The sequence below is a fragment of the Belonocnema kinseyi genome, chromosome 2, assembly GCF_010883055.1.
Source record: "Belonocnema kinseyi isolate 2016_QV_RU_SX_M_011 chromosome 2, B_treatae_v1, whole genome shotgun sequence".
Classification (NCBI taxonomy): Eukaryota; Metazoa; Arthropoda; class Insecta; order Hymenoptera; family Cynipidae; genus Belonocnema; species Belonocnema kinseyi.
The window spans coordinates 81547721-81565241 of NC_046658.1; the positions used below are offsets into that span (position 1 = coordinate 81547721).

Here is a 17521-nt window from a genome sequence, read left to right on the forward strand (position 1 = left end):
GATAGAGGAAAGGTGAATTAGGAGACTAGGAAAGGGGAAATAGGATAGAGAGAGAAGGGCACATGAAATGAGTAAAAGGGAAGGGATGAAAAGTAGGGAATAGGAAGGACGGAAATTAGTGATTGAAAGGGAAAACGTGGGATGGAAGGTTTTAGGTTAGGGAAATCAAAAGAGAGAGAAAATTAAGTAAGGGAAGTAGAGGACAGAAAGTAAGATAGAGGAGAGGTGAATTAGGGAACTAGGGAACTAGGGAAGGGGAAGTAGGATGGAGAGAGGACAGAGGAAGTGAGTAGAATGCAAGGGAAAATAGTAAGAAAAAGGAAGGAAAGTCATGGAAAGGGAAAGTTTGGAATGGAAGGGTTCAAATGAAGAAAATTAAAGAAGGAGGGGGGGGGGGGATTAAACATGGGAAGTATAGAGGACAGGAAGTAAGTATAGAAAAGGAATTAGGAAGTGATTGAGGAAAGAGTAATAAGGAATGGGAAGTAGATAATAAGGGATATTGTGGGGACGGGAGGTGATGATAAGAAAATATCAGGTAGGAAAGGACAGGAGAAAAGAGCACAGCGAGCAGGGAGTGATAGGGCGTTTTTAATACATAATATTTTCTAAATAAAAAAAAAAAAAAACCATTTTAAATGTATAAATTTTTAATTTAATATTCGCTCGGCTGTCACAGTTTAATTTACTTTTTTTTGTAAGTGAAAAAGTGACCTCTTTAAACCGAAAAAGTCACTAAAAGTGACTCATTTATTATCCTAAAAATGAACTGAAAGTGACTAACGAGCATTAATTATGTAACTAATGTTACTGTGAATTAAAAAAATTCTATGAAATTTATAAGAGTTTCAGATGAATTTCAACGAATTAAGATAAATTCCTAAGCCTTGAAAGCAATTTAAGTTTACATTTCATTAAAATTGAAGTGAATTTATAAGAATTTAAGGGAAATGAGAAGAATCCGATAAAATTCATAAAAAATAAAGATGAATATAAACAAAATTTAAATGAATTGCAAACAATTAAAAATACGGAAAAATCAATTGAATTCAGTAAGTTTGAAACTAAAAGCATTTTATTGCTATTAAGAACAATAACTTTCAACCAAATTGTTAATTTTTCAACCAAAGAGTTGAATTTGTAACTGAAATAATTAATCTTTAACCAACAAATTGAATTTTTAACAAAGCAGTTCCACTTTCAACCAACTGAAGTTGGATTTTCAACAACAAAAAATTAATTATAAAAAAAATGTAAACGTTGATATTTCAAACTTTTTAATTAAAAACCGTCGAATTCAACCAAAAATACGATTTTTAAATAAAATATATAAATCTTCAACCAAGCAGTTGAATTTTCAACTCAAAAATATTAATTTCCAACCAAAAATGGAATATTCCATTTTTCAGCTGAAAAATTAATTTTCAACCAAAAAAGAAACGAACATTTAAGATAACAGTTAAATTTGTAATCGAAGTGATAAATATTCAACCCACAATTTTTTTAACGAAGTAGTTTAACATTAAATCAAGCAGTTGAATTTTTAACTAGAAAATATTAATTTTCAACGAAAAATGTAATAGTTCATATTTCAACCAAAGAAGATATTGGAAAAAAATTCTTTAAAAAAATAGGATAATAGGAGAATAGACGAGTAAAAGAATAAATGAAATTATAGCTTACAAATAATATTAAACAGGATTGGTATGGATACGATAAATCTCAACATATTTAAGATGTATAGACAAGTTCTATCTTTTTCTATCATTTTATTTTCAGTCGCGTCAAGAAATTAATTGTATATCAGTTGCGAAGAACCTAACTTTAAAATGAGATGATTTTTTAAAAATATTGCTCTAAATCTATGGAATAAAAATAAAAATGATTGACTCGACTCTTTAAAAAAAAATGAATAAATCAAGGAACCAGAAAAATAATACAGACATCAATATTCAGACGAAATAGAATCTTCTTTTAGTTCATATTTGTCAAAAACATAAAAGAAATTAAATGAAAGTTCACGGCCTGCATTTTAATATGGAAAACCAAACATTAGGTACCTCATAAATGCAAACTATTGACATTGCTTGTTTGCCAATTTGCGTCTACCTATGTTTCTGCAATTCTGTATGCGTTTGAAATGCACATATGGGTGCACGCAACATTGCAAACAACCAGTGATAACACTATTTTCATTTATCAGGTATACCGCATTCGGCCTTCAATATGTTAAAGCACAATTTAAAAAATTTTTAAAGTATTTTTTTGTTGTTTAAAGTCTTCAAAAATCTTACCAATTTAAAGAGGCCAAATAAAAATCGTTTAAAATGAAATAGCGATTTAATTTCCCAGTCTCCAATTTCAAAATCAATTGAAATTAAATTATTTATTTAAATCGGAGTTGAAAGCATACAAATAGGAATCCAGTGAAACCTGAGAGCGTTTTAATTTAAAAGCGTATAAATTGTATAGATCCGTATCATCTCTAATACCCAATTTTGCAAGTGTTTCAAAATGTTTCCAATTTGAACGATTTCAGATCTAATTTTTAGACGTGCGATTAATTAAATTGATTATAAACTTAAATTCAGTATAAAATAGGAAGTTTGAATGATGATAAAAAATTAATACTGACCTCGCAAAGCTCACCACCTCCCCGATTCGTCATAGATTTAAGACAATGGAGTAGCCATGCTTCATGCTGAATTTCCAAGGTACCACCTAAACGACGTGGTAAAGATTCTCGTGGAATATGAAGCGTTAATTGAGGAATGGATACGGTAAATACTCTGTCCCGCAATTTTTCCCGAACGAACAATCGCAGAATTTTGAATGGTGCCTTGAACCACAAAGGAGCCGTGACAATAAGAACTTTCTTCAATTTCGCTGGATAACCACCCTGAAAAATAAAATATTGTCTCGTTAATATTTTTCTCTATTCTATTTCTTTTTTTTCTATTCTTAGATCTTTAGACTTCACAGTCCAAAGTGACCTCAAAATAGAGGAACAAGGGTGATTTCTCACAAAAATAGGGGAAATACATTTTTTTGAATAAAATTATTCTAGGTACCACATTGAATTCAATATGGAACGAGTTTTTAACAAAATAGTTAATTTATCAAATAAAGAGGTGAATGTTTAGCTGAGATGCTGAATCTGAAAAAATGGATTTTTAATAGAGCAGTTCAACTTTCAACCAGTACAGATGAATATTATACCAAGAAGACGAATTTTAAACCAAAACAATTCTTCTCTCTCTCTGCAAAACAATTAATTTTATATAAAAAATTTTTTACTTTTTAACAAAATACATTAATTATTAATCAAATGGTTAAATTTTCAACTAAAGAAGATTATTTTTCAATAAAAAATGTACTAATTAGGTTTTCCCTTAAAGCGATTGATAAAAATAAAAAATAAACGATCTTTTAACCAAATAATTCAATGTTCAAAATTAGAAACAAAGTAGTTTTATTTCCAACCAAGTATAGTTAGATGTTTAAGAAAAAAATGAATTTTCAAGCACAAATGGAAGTTTAATTTTCAATTAAAACTATTAATTTTCATCCAATAAAAACAAAATTTCCAACAAAATAGTTGAATTTTCAAGTAAAAAATATCAGTGTTCAACTAAAAATGGAATAGTTGATATTTCAACAAAAAAAAAACCCCAGGCGGAAAAATTAAATAGTCAGAAATATTATATATAATTGTCTCAACTATATATAAACTATATACTTTTTTCGCTAATGTAGTTGAATACTTAACTGAAACATATTAATTTTCATCAATTTTTTTTCAATTTTTATTTAAAAAAAAAAAAAATAAGAAATTTTTTACCATAAGATATGAATTTCCAACAATTATTCGATTAAACCAAAAAGAGTTAATTTTTCAACCAAATAGTTGAATTTTCGAACTAGAAAAGTCGCTTTAAATTTACTTTTTAAGGCCACAATTGTTTTTTCAACAACAAATTTTATTTTAAACTAAAAAAAATGAATTTTTTACCCAGGACGAATTTTCTATTCAAAACGACGAATTTACAACAAAACAGTTAAATTTTCGACCAAAGAATATGAATTTTTATCAAAATAGTTGAATTAAAAAAGGAAGGTTGATTTACTACCAAGAAAGATGAATGTTAATAAAATATTAGTTTTCAAACAAATAATCGAATTTTCGAGAAAAAAAATTAAATTAAAACAAAAAACTATTGTATTTACAACGAAACAGTTGAATTTTCCACCCAAATAGTTGAATTTTCAAGTAAAAAAGTTAGACTTTCAACAAAATAGTTCAAGTTAACAATTTAACCAAAAAAAAAAATGAATTCTGAAAAAAATAAGAGTGAATTTTTGTCCAGTTCTATTATAGAAGTTGCCTTTTTTGAAGTTCCTGCTTATAAAGATTTTATCTGCAACTCTAAAAAAAGATTAAACTGCATCCAAAAAGAGTTTGACTTTCAACAAAATAGCTGAATTTTTAAGAAAAAAAAAACGAATTTTTAATTCAGAAGAAAGTGGAATTTGTAAGCAGAGAAGTTAAATTTTCTACAAAAAGTTTATCTTCGTTCAAGGAAGATGACTTATCTATTAAAAAAGATGAATTTTTAATAAAAAAGTAAGAATTTTCTATTGAAGAAAAAGAATGTTCAACCTAACACTTTACTTTTCGACCAAAAAGGATTACTGCTTAACAAAATAGTTGAATTGTCAATTAAATAATTCAAGTTTTAAACAAATAATCAAATTTTGAACCAAAAGAGAAAAATTCTGTTTCAATAATATAATTGCAGACTTTTCAACCAAAAATATTTCGCATTTCAGCAAAAGAAAAAACGAGAAATGGGGGGGGGGGGTGGAAATTTGCTGAAAACAAAGAAAAAAGAGGAATTATTTTGAAAAAAGGGAATTGGGGAGATAGTATGAAGCCTGAATCTTTCATTTTATCTAAATAAATTTAAGCATAATTTGATGTTTTTATGAGTGAAGCTTAATTCGACCCTACTTATTGTGAATGTCATGATGTAGAAACTTTAAGGTGTTAAATAAAAGTAATTGATACTTGAATCTACTTATTGCGCATGTCATACTTTAGATACTTTAACGTATTATAAAAAAGTAATTGAGATTGAAATCTATTTTCTCAGTAGTAAACGTTAACGATTTTTTTACACTTCATTTAAACTATACGGTATACGTTTATACGTCAAATTACATTGAAACTACCTTCAATCTAAAAAAGTGACTATCGTAACTTGTTATAGAAAATAAAATTAAAAGTGCATGGATTTCATTTTGAATTAAGGACATGCCAAACTCTGAACTAGCATAGATGCCCTTTTAAAAAGTTAAATTTTACAATTTAACTTAAAACTGAAATAGATAAGCGGTAAAAATAATTTGTTAATAAATTAGATAGAAAGGTACAATGCTATATAATTTTAATTCTGATAATGTAAAAAATTACCTAAAGACTTTGCAAAAAAAAGCAATCCACATTTAGCGATGTGTCATACAGCACTATTAAAAATGGAACAATGCATGTGTTATTTTTAGGTAGATGTCATGCAGATTACCAGTAAACTGCAAAATATGTGTCACAATTTTTATACTGAAAAAGAAGCAGTATTCTTTGTTACGTATATCAGAAAATAAAAGTACCTAATGTAGAAAGATAAAATCATTTCTAGAACAGAAAATTGAACAGTACTTTAGTTCTAATACGAACAAAAGTATTTGAGAACTGAATTTTCCATTACTAGAAAAACTATACAACTTTTTATTTCGTACTAACTTTTAAATTCTACACTTTATAAAGCTTATTTCCAATAAAAGATATTTGCAGTTTTACCACTAGCGGGTACAAATGAAAAAGAGCGACAATGTTGTATAGTGTGATACATATAGTGTGATTATGTTTTAAATCATTTTGCCATAAATTATATCCATCCATATAAAAATCTTTCAGAAGAAAAAATAGAATTGAGCAAGTTTATTATGAGTTTATTATATTTAACTGGAATATTAATAAATTAAATTTTCATTTATGTAATAAATCTTTCGACGTCCCTAAAGAATATTCCTGGAGACAATACATCGTGAGAATTAAAAAGATGTTAAATTGCAGTTAAATTATGATTACGATCATCAATTCTCTTTACGGTTTTATTATTTTTTTAAAGATTACCATCGCTGACAATAATGGAAGTGAGTTGGAGTTTATATAATATAAAATCGAGGGACAAAATAAAAATATAATTAAGAGAATCGTGCTACATATAAACTACACTTTAAATGAGAAGCTTCATTTTCTAGGTGATACAAAAATGTAATTTCCAAATTAATTTAATATTAAGAATAATCGTGCATATTTTTTATTTTTCTATGAAAAAATTTATATATATATTACCTATAGATATTTAAAAAAATTTTTAAACAAGAATCAAATAATCTTTAATACACGATATAAATTTCGAATAGCTGTTCATATGTTTATTCGCTATCAAAATTATATCAATATAATTTTTCTACAATACTTGAGAAAATTCAGAGATTTTTTAAGATTTCAATTTTTAATGAAGAATTTTAACATAAAAGTTAATTTTCAACTAAATAGTTGAATTTTCAACCAAAAATATGAGCTCTCAACAGAAAATATTATTTTTATTCAAAGTAAAAACAGCTAAATTCATTTGAAAAATACGAAGTGTCAACAAAATAGTAGAATCCGCAACAAAAACAGATTAATTTGCAACCAAATAGATGAATTTTCAACAAAATAGTTATATTGCCAACCAGAGATAAATTTTTAAAAAGCTTCTAAATTTTGTTTGAAAAACCTTGAAAAATCTAAATTTTATTTGAAAATTTTAGAATTTTTTTTAAGTGAAAAATTATTTTTGCATCTTTTCAAATCTTCCAAATATATCTTAAACTTACTCGAACTTTTTGTAGAATTTTGTAATCTTGCAAAATAAAATACGTTTTTCGTTTTAAAATCTTTTAAAATCTTCTAAAATCTTCTTGGTAATTTTAGAAATGTTTTCAATTTTCTCTTAAAATGATTTGATTTCAATAAAAAATGATTTGAAATTTTTCCGCAGGAATCTTAAGAAAACTTTTTTATTCTTGTCAAACATTTCAAATTGGAAAAATACATTTATCTATAATCAATGTTACGTAATCGTGTAATGTTACAATATCATAATACTCTATTGTTCAAAAATGGTTTCTGCTCTCTAGAAAATCGTCGAGTTACAAGTGCTTTTAAAACAATGCAAGCATATTGTTACTATGATAAATATTTTTTAAATTAGCAACTTAATATTTTTCATTCAGAAGATTAGAAATAAAGGATAATATATATTTATCACGAGGAATTTATAGAATGTAAAAGCTTCTAAATTTGCAAATATTCAAACTGGAAAACGTTCAAAATAAGCAGTATCACAATTTTCATGATGTTATTTGAGAGATAAAAGAAGAGTTTTTGAACTTTTAATTTCAAAACAATTAAATTTAAATTTATGATTTATATTTATATCTGATAAAAATAGGTGATAGAAAAATGATCTAATTATACTTTCAAGAATCATAATGTTTGAAATAATTAACATGATTAAATTAATAAAATAATACGGAAATTTCATTATTTCATAGCAGAATGTAATATACGTAAAGTGATTTTTGGCTCTGAAGCCAAAAATGCAAAGCGAAGAGTAGAACAAGCACTACTTTCTTTGAGTACATTGTACAAAACTACACATACATACATTCCGCTTTTAAACGACGAGGAATATTTAAAGTTTATAACGCAACTATTACTAAAAGTGTTAGTACTCAAAAATGAGTTCGAAAAAAGCTTGCGCATTAAGGTAATCATAAGAAATTATTTTCGAATTTCAACAGGCACATTAGTCCATCAGTTGTACATTTTAAGTAAAAAAAAATTTTTTTAATCGGATACGATTAGAGGTACCCTATTTGAGTTTTGAATTTTTTAAATTGATTTTTTGTTCTTTCTATTTTATTAATGTTTCAATCATACCCGATTTTTACTTTTTTGTTGGTGAAGAATTTGTTGACTAAAAAGGTTTTACTGAATTCACCTTAATTAGTTAAACATTGTACCAATTAATTCCTCTAAATTCAAGTGCATCCCACTATGAATTCAGCAATATAACGAAATTTAGAGGAATTCGAAGGATTTCACACGAACGCAATTCAACTGAATCAAATGGATCTTAAATGCAGAGGAACAATTCGAAGAATTTCAGAGGAACCCAATTAAATTGGATCAAATGTAATTCAACTGAATACTGAAATAAATCCAGTTGAATTCAGGTCAATTTTTACTATGAGTTAAATATAAATTTAATGCAACGCAGCGGAATTTATAGGAATTCAAAAGATTTCATAGAAATGCATTTGAAGTTCATTAAATGCAATTAAATGGAATTTGACTGAATACTAAAATAATTTCTCTGAATTTAGGCGAATACTACTATGAATTGAACATAAATTTAATGGAATAAAACGGAATATAGAGGAATTCAAAGAATGTTAAAGGATTACAATTGAATTGAATCTTAACCCCACCCCTCTACATTTATTTGAATAGCACTATAAATTAATCATAAAAATTAAATGGAATACAGCGGTAGTTAGAGGATTTCAAAGGAATTAAATTGAATTAAATTAAATTGAATCCAAATGAATTCGACTCAATTCTGAAATGAATCCAGTTAAATTCAAGTGAGTTTCCCTACGAGTTAAACATGAATTCAATATAATACAACGGAATCAACCAATGTAATTCAACTGAATTAGACTTAAATTTTCATGTCGTATTTCCAAATAAATTCGAGTGAATTTAAGTAAACATTATGAGAGAGATATGAATTTAAATAAATTTAAGTGAAATGTAATAAATGAAACTAAATTTGAAGTGATTTGAGGACAATTTAGCGAACATGAACATGGTTAAATGGAAATCAAGAAAATTTAATAATTATCAAAAGAGATCAATGTAATTATGCCGAATTAAATTCAAATAAATGGAATTTATCTGAAATTAACGGAATTAAAATGAATTTATAAAAAATTCTAACTTATAGTAAATTCAAGAGTTCAATTAAATCAAAAGAGTTCAATGCAGTTATGCAGAATTAAATTAAATGGGATTCAAATGAACGTAACTGGATTAAAACAAGTTTACAGTCAGTGCAACTTACTTATAGTGAGTTCAAGAAATTAAACTAAATTTAAATGCATTTTAATTAATTGAACGTAATGCAAAGTGCATTCAATTGCAATCAGTGAATAATTGGATATATGAATATGTACGAATCAAAACAAAACAAAAATATTTCATTACATTTTACATATAGAACAATAAAATATATTATTGTAGATAATATACAGGAAATTGTACATAAAGTTTTAATTTCAAATACAATTTTTGTTCCAATCAAAATAAATGAATTTCCTAGCGCAGTGAATGAGAAGTAGTTAAATTAAAAAAAAGTATAATAAAGGATAATGAATACTTATAAAAACCGCATTCAGGACTTTTAATACAGTTCTAAACTCTCTGCAGCATTTTTATCCAACGTTAGGATAAAAAAGGTTTCTGGAATCTACTTCGAAAAAGTGTTGGGGCAGGGTTGGGATTAAAACTTCGTCATGCAAAAATGTTTGAAACAGAACCATCGGAAATTTTTCTAATTGTGTTTCTGGATACAATGCCTTGAATTTATTTCTAATTAAATAGAAAATAAGCCCATTTACGATCCAACCTAATAATTTCTTGATAATTAAACACAAAAAAGTCCTTTCCCGTCACAATTCTTGAATTTGTTAATAAATAACCATGAAAAATGCTTTTTCTGAACTAAACCTTGAATATGCCCTTTCATCCAATTCTTGAATGTTTTAATAAATAAACACAGAAAACGCAGTTCTCGATTGAACCCTTACATGTATTTGTAAATCAGCACAATATATGCCCTTTAATGATCCTAAAAGATCATTTGTTTTAAATTAAATACAAAAAAAGCCCTCTCTCGATTCAACTAGATAATTTCTTAATTATGAAACACAAAAAAACTCATGTACCGTTTTAATCTCGAACTGATTAATAACGATTAAAAGAGAACGCTTTTCACGATCCAACCCTTGAACTTGTTCACGAATAAACCTAAAAATGCTTTCCTTGAACCAAGGCTTAAATTTATTCCAAATTAAATTCAAAATAAGCCCATACCGGATCCAACCTTTCAATTTATTTATAATTGAACACAAAATAAAAAGGCGCCGTTGCCGATACTACTAGATAATTGGTTTCTGATAAAATACAAAATAATAAACCATTCTACGACCAAATTAGGTAATTTCTTGATGATTAAACACGAAATAAGTCCTTTACCGTTACAACTCTTGAACATGTTAATAAATAACCATAAAAAAACATTTTCCTGATTCTACCCTTGAATTTATTCAAAATTAAATTTAAGAAAACCCTTTCCCTATCCTACTCTTGAATTAATTCAAAATTAAATACAAAATAAACCCTTTCCCGATCAAACAAGATAATTAATTGAAAATTAAACAAAAAACGCTCTTTCCCGAACCAACTAGATAATTTTTTGATAATCCAACACAAAATAAGCCCTTTCCCGTGCCATATCTTAAAATGGTTAATAAATAACCATAAAAAAGCGTTTTTCAAGATCCAACCCTTAAATTTGTTAACAAATTAACATGGAAAATGCTATTTCAGAAATAATCCTTTAATTTACTCCTAATTAAAGATAAAATAAGCCATTTACGAAAACTTAAATTTATTCCTTAATAAACACAAAATAAGCCCTTTTCCGATCCAACCCTCCAATTTATCTGTAATTAAATACACAAAAATAAGGACTTTACCGATTCAACTAGATAATTTGTTTATAATTAAATAAAAAATAATAAACCCTTTCATGATCAAACAAGGTACTTTCTTGATAAGTAAATACAAAGCACACCGTCTCCTGATCAAATCCCTGACGTTTTGAATAAATAAACATTAAAAACGCATTTCCCGATCGAACACTTTAATTTATTTATAGCCTATTCCCAATTACACTAGATAATTTATTTTTAATTAAATACAAAATAATGAACCCTTTCATGATCAAAGTAGATACTTTTTCGAAAATCAAACACAAAATAAGCCCTTTCCCGGCACAACTCTTAAATTTGTGAATAAATAATCATAAAAAACCATTTTCCCGATCCAAACCTTCAATTTATTTCAAATTAAATACAAAATAAGCCCTTTTCCGATCTTACTCTTAAATGTATTCTAAATTAAATACAAAATAAGCCCTTTCTTGATCCAACTGGATAATTCCTCGATATAATAAACATAAAAATACACTTTTCCCGACCAAAACCTTTAACATTTATTTCTAAATATACATCAAACAAGGACCTTTCACGCTCCAAATAGATAATTCCAGAATAATTAAATGCCAAATAAACTCTTTCCCTATCCAATTCTTGAATTTGTTAATTTATAAACATATAAAAATCGTATTTCCCGAACCAATTCTTAAATTAATTTCTAATTAATAACACAAAATAATCCAGAACGAGCTCAAGAAAAAGGTTTGGAACCGGAACATAAAAAATTTTTTAAATTTTTTTCCAGGACAAGAATATTTTTTAAATAGCTAGACAATCCACCAACAAATTAATTTGTAATAAATTGTGATTTCTCTGTGAAACCGACCACATAACATCCGCGAGCACTGTATCAACATGAAGCAGAGTCTATCAATTTGGTCTGCAATCAAGATATGTAACTACAAAATCGCAGAACCGAATATACATGAATCTTCATGCGGAATATTCAGTGAAGCATTCAGTCGAAACCAACCGAATATTTACGTCGAACCGCAGTATTTCAACATCTCTCTCTCTCTCTCTCTTTGCATGTTCAGTCTAGTGTCCTATATAAATTGCAAAATTACATAATCGCGGTTATGTAGATCAGCGAATATTTGCAGTTTTCATGTGGATAGAAATTTCTGCGGACACGTGAATGTGATACATCTTTCCAAGAGCGGTATATATCCCATGACGACATGACCTTTCGGAAGACGTGGCAATAATAGAACGATATATACAATTACCGCGCACAATGCTGGTCATCAGCTAGGCACGGTCCATGCGTTCATTGAAAAAATAATTAGTGCGTGGGCGATGAGGTTTTTTTTTAATGCGTAGGTTTTCCGCGACGTACGCGGCTCTATCGTAAAGACAGAAAAACAGACACAAAAAAATCGGGAGGCAGAGTGATGTGACAGAGAAAAAAGAAAGAGAGGGAAAAAATAACATTCAAGAGTAGACACATACACAAGGTCGTGTATCGAAAGGCCAAGTTTCAAAGATCAAACGTCAAATAGAAAATTCTCTATTTACACCTACTTTATTCAGCTATTTTCCATCAGCATTTTCCCACTTTCTCTCCAATAGTACCCAAAATGTAAGGAGAAAAGCCGGGGGTAGTTTTCTATCAGAAACGGCACCACCGTCGAGCACAAAGCAACAGAGTAACACTCACAAGTGGAACCACTGATCAGAAACGGGGACAATTTAAAAAAAAAATGTTTTTATGATGACCGAGATTTGAGTTGGAAAAATATCAAAAAACACAAGTCACGCTAGTCAGTCAGTAAATCGATAGAACGCGATTAGTATTAGCGTGTACTGCTCGTAGGGGTGCAAAGAAGGGGAGGACAGCAAAGAGATACTTTCTGTCTGCTCTCCTGGACATGATGGAGGTTGATTAAGGGGGAAAAAATTAAATAAGGACCTTCGGATAAGACTGTTTTTTGAGGAATGAAAAATAAAAGAGACGTGCGAAAAAAGTTATGACAGGGTCTTAGTGGCTTTAACATAAAACACGCACGACGTGCCGTAAAGAGCTCCCGATGATCACTGAATGCAAGTGTGGACGATAGGATATGTCTCCGCACATGCGCAACCAACAATCTCATTTTATTACCGCTTCGCATCCCCTGTGCGAATTTCTTTGGCTCGTGGGGTGACCTCGTGATGCCACCAACCCCCTACAGAACGCTCTATAATGTCCTTTCGCGTCACAGCGTTAGTGCTGCAGGGGTAGAGCGTAAATATACATTTTTAGGCCGCATTTGCCGTGATCAACTTCGGGAGCGTCCTATATATTACGTGACGCTATTCTCAGTGATTTTTTACTTACCCCAAGCTTAAAATATTATGTGAAACTGAAGCTGATACCTCTTCAATTTTTAAATATGAAATATAAATTTAATTTTATATTACGCTCCAGAGTTGGGTAGTAATTTAATACAAGTAACTAATTTAATACAAAATTACGTTATTTGTAAGTTTTAGGGTCACTTCATACCGATTTTAAAAATTAACTGGTAACGGAACTTAGTTACGATTTTTGTAGTAACTTAGAACTTTAATTTTAGTTACTTTGTGTTTTTTTTGTATATCTTCTGTATTAAAAGAGGTTTATGGGTCAGTTATGGGTAGAAAATTAACCAATTGGTTCAGCAATGAGCATTCAGCTTTTTTTTTAATTTGTCTTTTTCGGTTGAATTCAACTGTGAATCATTTCAAATTAAAATCTTTTTTCGGCAAAATAAGATTAATTATTAAACTTTTCGTTGAGAATTTTATTTATTTTGTGTTGCAAACTTAACTACTTGGTTGAAAAGTAACTTTTTTGTCGAAAATTCATATTTTCGGTTAGAAAATGCAACTGTTTTGTAGAATATTCGTCTTTTTGGCTTAAAAATTCAACAATTTAGTGGAAATTTGGTTTCTTTGTTGGTTCAAAATTCGGCTTTTTCATTTCTAAGTTTATATCTTTTGGTAAAAAAATCTCGAAAATTCAACTATTTTGGTAAATTCCTCTGATTTAATCGAAGATTCATCTATTTTGTTAGAAATTCGTCTCTTTTGATTGAATTAAACTATTTTGGATTTCAAATTTGAATCTTTTGTGGTAGAAATAAAATGAATTATTATATTTTTAGTTAAGAATTTACCAATTTTAGTTGAAAATGTCTACATATTTTGCTAAATACTCCACTATTTTTGTAGAAAGTATAACTGTTTGGTTGAAAAGTAACTTTTTTGAGGAAAATTCGTCTTTTTGGCTTGAAAACTGAACAATTCAGTGGATTTTTTTCTTACCTGGTTCAAAATTCACCTTTTTCGGTCCAAAATGTATCTCTTTCGTTAAAAAAAGATAATTTTTTAAAATTGAACATTCAATTATTTTTATAGAAAATGAATCTGATTTAGTTGAAGATTTTTTGGTTGAATTCAACTGTGTTTCATTTCAAATTAAAATCTCGTTTAGTTTTAAATAACATCAACGTATTATATTTTTCTTTGATACTTCATCTATTTAGGTTAAAGCTTTATTTACTTTGTTAAAAATTAAATTATTTCGGTAAAAAGTTCAACTAGTTCGTTAAAAAAAAAACTTTGTTGTTAATAAATTTAACTCTTATGGTGAAAAGTTTTGTTTTTGGTTTGAAAATTCATCTTTTCTGTAAAAAAAATCTCTATTGGGTTCTGCTGTTTTGTTAAAAATGTGTGTTTTCTGGTTGAAAATTTAACTATTCAGTTGAACTACTTTGTTAAAAATGCGGTTGTTTGATTCAAGATCCATAATTTTAGCTTAAAATTAATTTCTTTATTTCAAAATTGAACTATTTCGTTTCAAATTCATTTTTTTTTTTGCAGAAAATAAAAATATTTTGGAAGAAAGTTCAATTAGTAGGTTGAAAATCAACTTTTTGGTTGAAAATTCCACTAATTTGTTAAAAGTCATCTATTTTGTTGAAAATGTAATATTTTTAGTAGAAATGTTAGGAATTTAAAGCGTTTCAAATTAAATGCCCTATTTTGCTGAAAAATTTCGGTTGAAAATGTTTTCCTTTTAAGCTTAAAATTGAAGTATATTTAAGAGTAAGATATTTGTAAGTATATTTTATATTTTATATTTTATATAAGTATAAAATTCATCTTGTTTGTTGAAAATTAACCATTTTGGTTGAGAATACAACATTTTGTTAGAAATTTGTCCTTTTTAGTTGAATTCAATTGGTGGATTTTTTAAATTAGTTTTTTAAAGAAGCAATTTAAAAGTGCTATTTGTTTCAATCTATCCTTTTTGTTTAAAAATGCAACTATATCCTGTAAAATTCATCTTTTTTTATTAAAAATTAAATTTTTTGTCGAAAATGTTTCTTTTCCTATTTAACAGTCATTCATTTACTTAGTTAGGGATGAAAAATTTTGTTAAAAATTCGCCTTCTTTGTTAAATTTAACTCTTTGATAACTGTTTTTTTAATACTTTTTTAACTGCAACTTTAACTCTACCAATTTGGTTGAAAACATCTGGTTGGAGATTTATGTATTTTATTGGAAATTCGTCTTTTGATGGAAAATTAATCTTCTTTGTTGAAAAATCATCTATTTGGTAAAAATTTTTATTATTTTGTTCAAAATTCGATTGCATTTTCTACCATAAGCCAAACACTGTTTATATTTTTCTACACATTTATACTTATTTGCATTTAGTGATATGTTAACAAATTAAGAATTAAAAACTGTGTGCAACAGTCCAACATGTATTATTGTCTGTCGGGTTGCTGCACGCAGTCTTTAATTTGTAATTTTTGAGCAAATGAAATAATGAAAAAAATAAATATAATTGCGTAAAAAGATAAAAAAAAAGTGTTGAATTATGTGTGAAGTTGTGAATGGAATATGAAAAGGAAGAAAATATGCCCTAGTGGTCACGAGTTTACGGTCACGAGATTGCGTAACCGTTCCGTTCACTCGGTCTGCTCAGCTAAGGGACCTTTACAGTTTACGTGATGCTTCACATATGAGCTTATAAATACAAGGACACTAAATTAACAAATAATCCGGGCGATACTGGGAAACATGTTCCTGAATAGCATTTTATGACTGCTCATGCCAGTATTATTAATCAAACGGACGATCTACTTTGGGTATTATAATTTCTCACCATTTCCCGCTTTTCCTTACAAATTTAAAACTTTTTATACAAATTATTTCACAGCTAAAACAAAGTATCTCAACTTGCTCATAAATATATACAATTTTTTTAAGATAATGTACAATATGATAAGCGAAATAAATATTTAAAAAATAAGTAATTTAAGTTTATACAGTGGTTTTCACTCTACTTAACCAGAACATAACAAAATTACAGTATTAGCTAAATATTATTTTTATCATCAATTATCCACGAAACTGGAGAAAACAGCTTCTATAAAAAATTTGGAAATTTATTTTACAGAAACAATACAAAATACTACGGATTTTTTGGGGAAAAAATGAATCGAATAATAAAATATAAAAGTATGAGAAGTCCGGTTTCCAGAACGTATCCTGCACCCAAAAAATGTTGAAATAAAACACACATTTTTTGATCCTATACTACAGCCAGAATTTATTTAATTTAAATAAAATGATATCGAATTAAACTATACTGTGTTTTAATGAAATAACCTTGTTTGAATCAAACAAATATTGGTTTTAATAAAATATTTGTCTGACTCTATATCAAAGAAAGAATTTCTTTGATTGAAACAAATGTCTTTCTCAATGGGTTATCACCATTTTGCGATAATTCTAATAAAAAATTGTTTGGAATTTAAAAAACATAGAATTATAATTAAAAATATTTCTATTTGAGATTTACACGACAGCCGAAAAATATACAAACGCCTATTTTTCAATTTTTGCTAAAGTTCCTCTATTTTAATAATATAAAATTGAAATTTGTGCCAAATTATAGCAGAAGCTAATAAATTTATGCGTCAAATAAGCCCCCCTTGAAAGCAAATTGTTGATTTTATAATAAGATGTTGACCAAAGGGCATATTTCGCTGTTTTTGAAAACTGACATAATTCTGCGCATTTTTTGGTCATCTTACAAGGGACCGCTCACAAAATACGTGATACGTTTTCAGGAACTTCTGACCCCCCCCCCCACAACATATCACATATTTGGTTAATGAACTCTTTTCGACCCCCCCCCCCCACCTAGATTCAAACCTCGGATCGAGCGTCGTATAACAAAATCGTGAAATTTTCAATAAAGACTGTAACCTACAAATTATGTAATTTATATAAAAAAATCCAAATATGAATATTTCTTAAATATTAATCTTTAAAAATATATATTATTGAGGTGAGGAAGTTATGATGGAGCACCTTAAGGAATATTGATTTTAAGAGAAAAACATACAACTGTAAATAATGGCAAAATGTGTTTTAGGTAGCTCGATACACCTGCGTCAGGTTACCCGCCACTTTTGGTCCTTTTGGGTACCACTATTATTGTTTGATATTGCAATGAATAATTAAATTATTCATTATGTTACATAACATATTTCAATTTCACGTCAATTTAGATATAAAACA

General features: G+C 27.9%; 1 protein-coding gene across 2 annotated transcripts in view; it reads right to left on the bottom strand.

Moving 5' to 3' along the window:
- Positions 1-17521, bottom strand: part of LOC117167615 (tyrosine-protein phosphatase non-receptor type 9) — a 102455-nt gene that overhangs the window by 43885 nt on the left and 41049 nt on the right. For both annotated transcript variants that reach the window (XM_033352677.1, XM_033352678.1), the window contains exon 5: positions 2636-2899. In XM_033352677.1, the coding sequence (XP_033208568.1) occupies positions 2636-2899 (264 nt within the window). The remainder of the gene's footprint in view (positions 1-2635; positions 2900-17521) is intronic.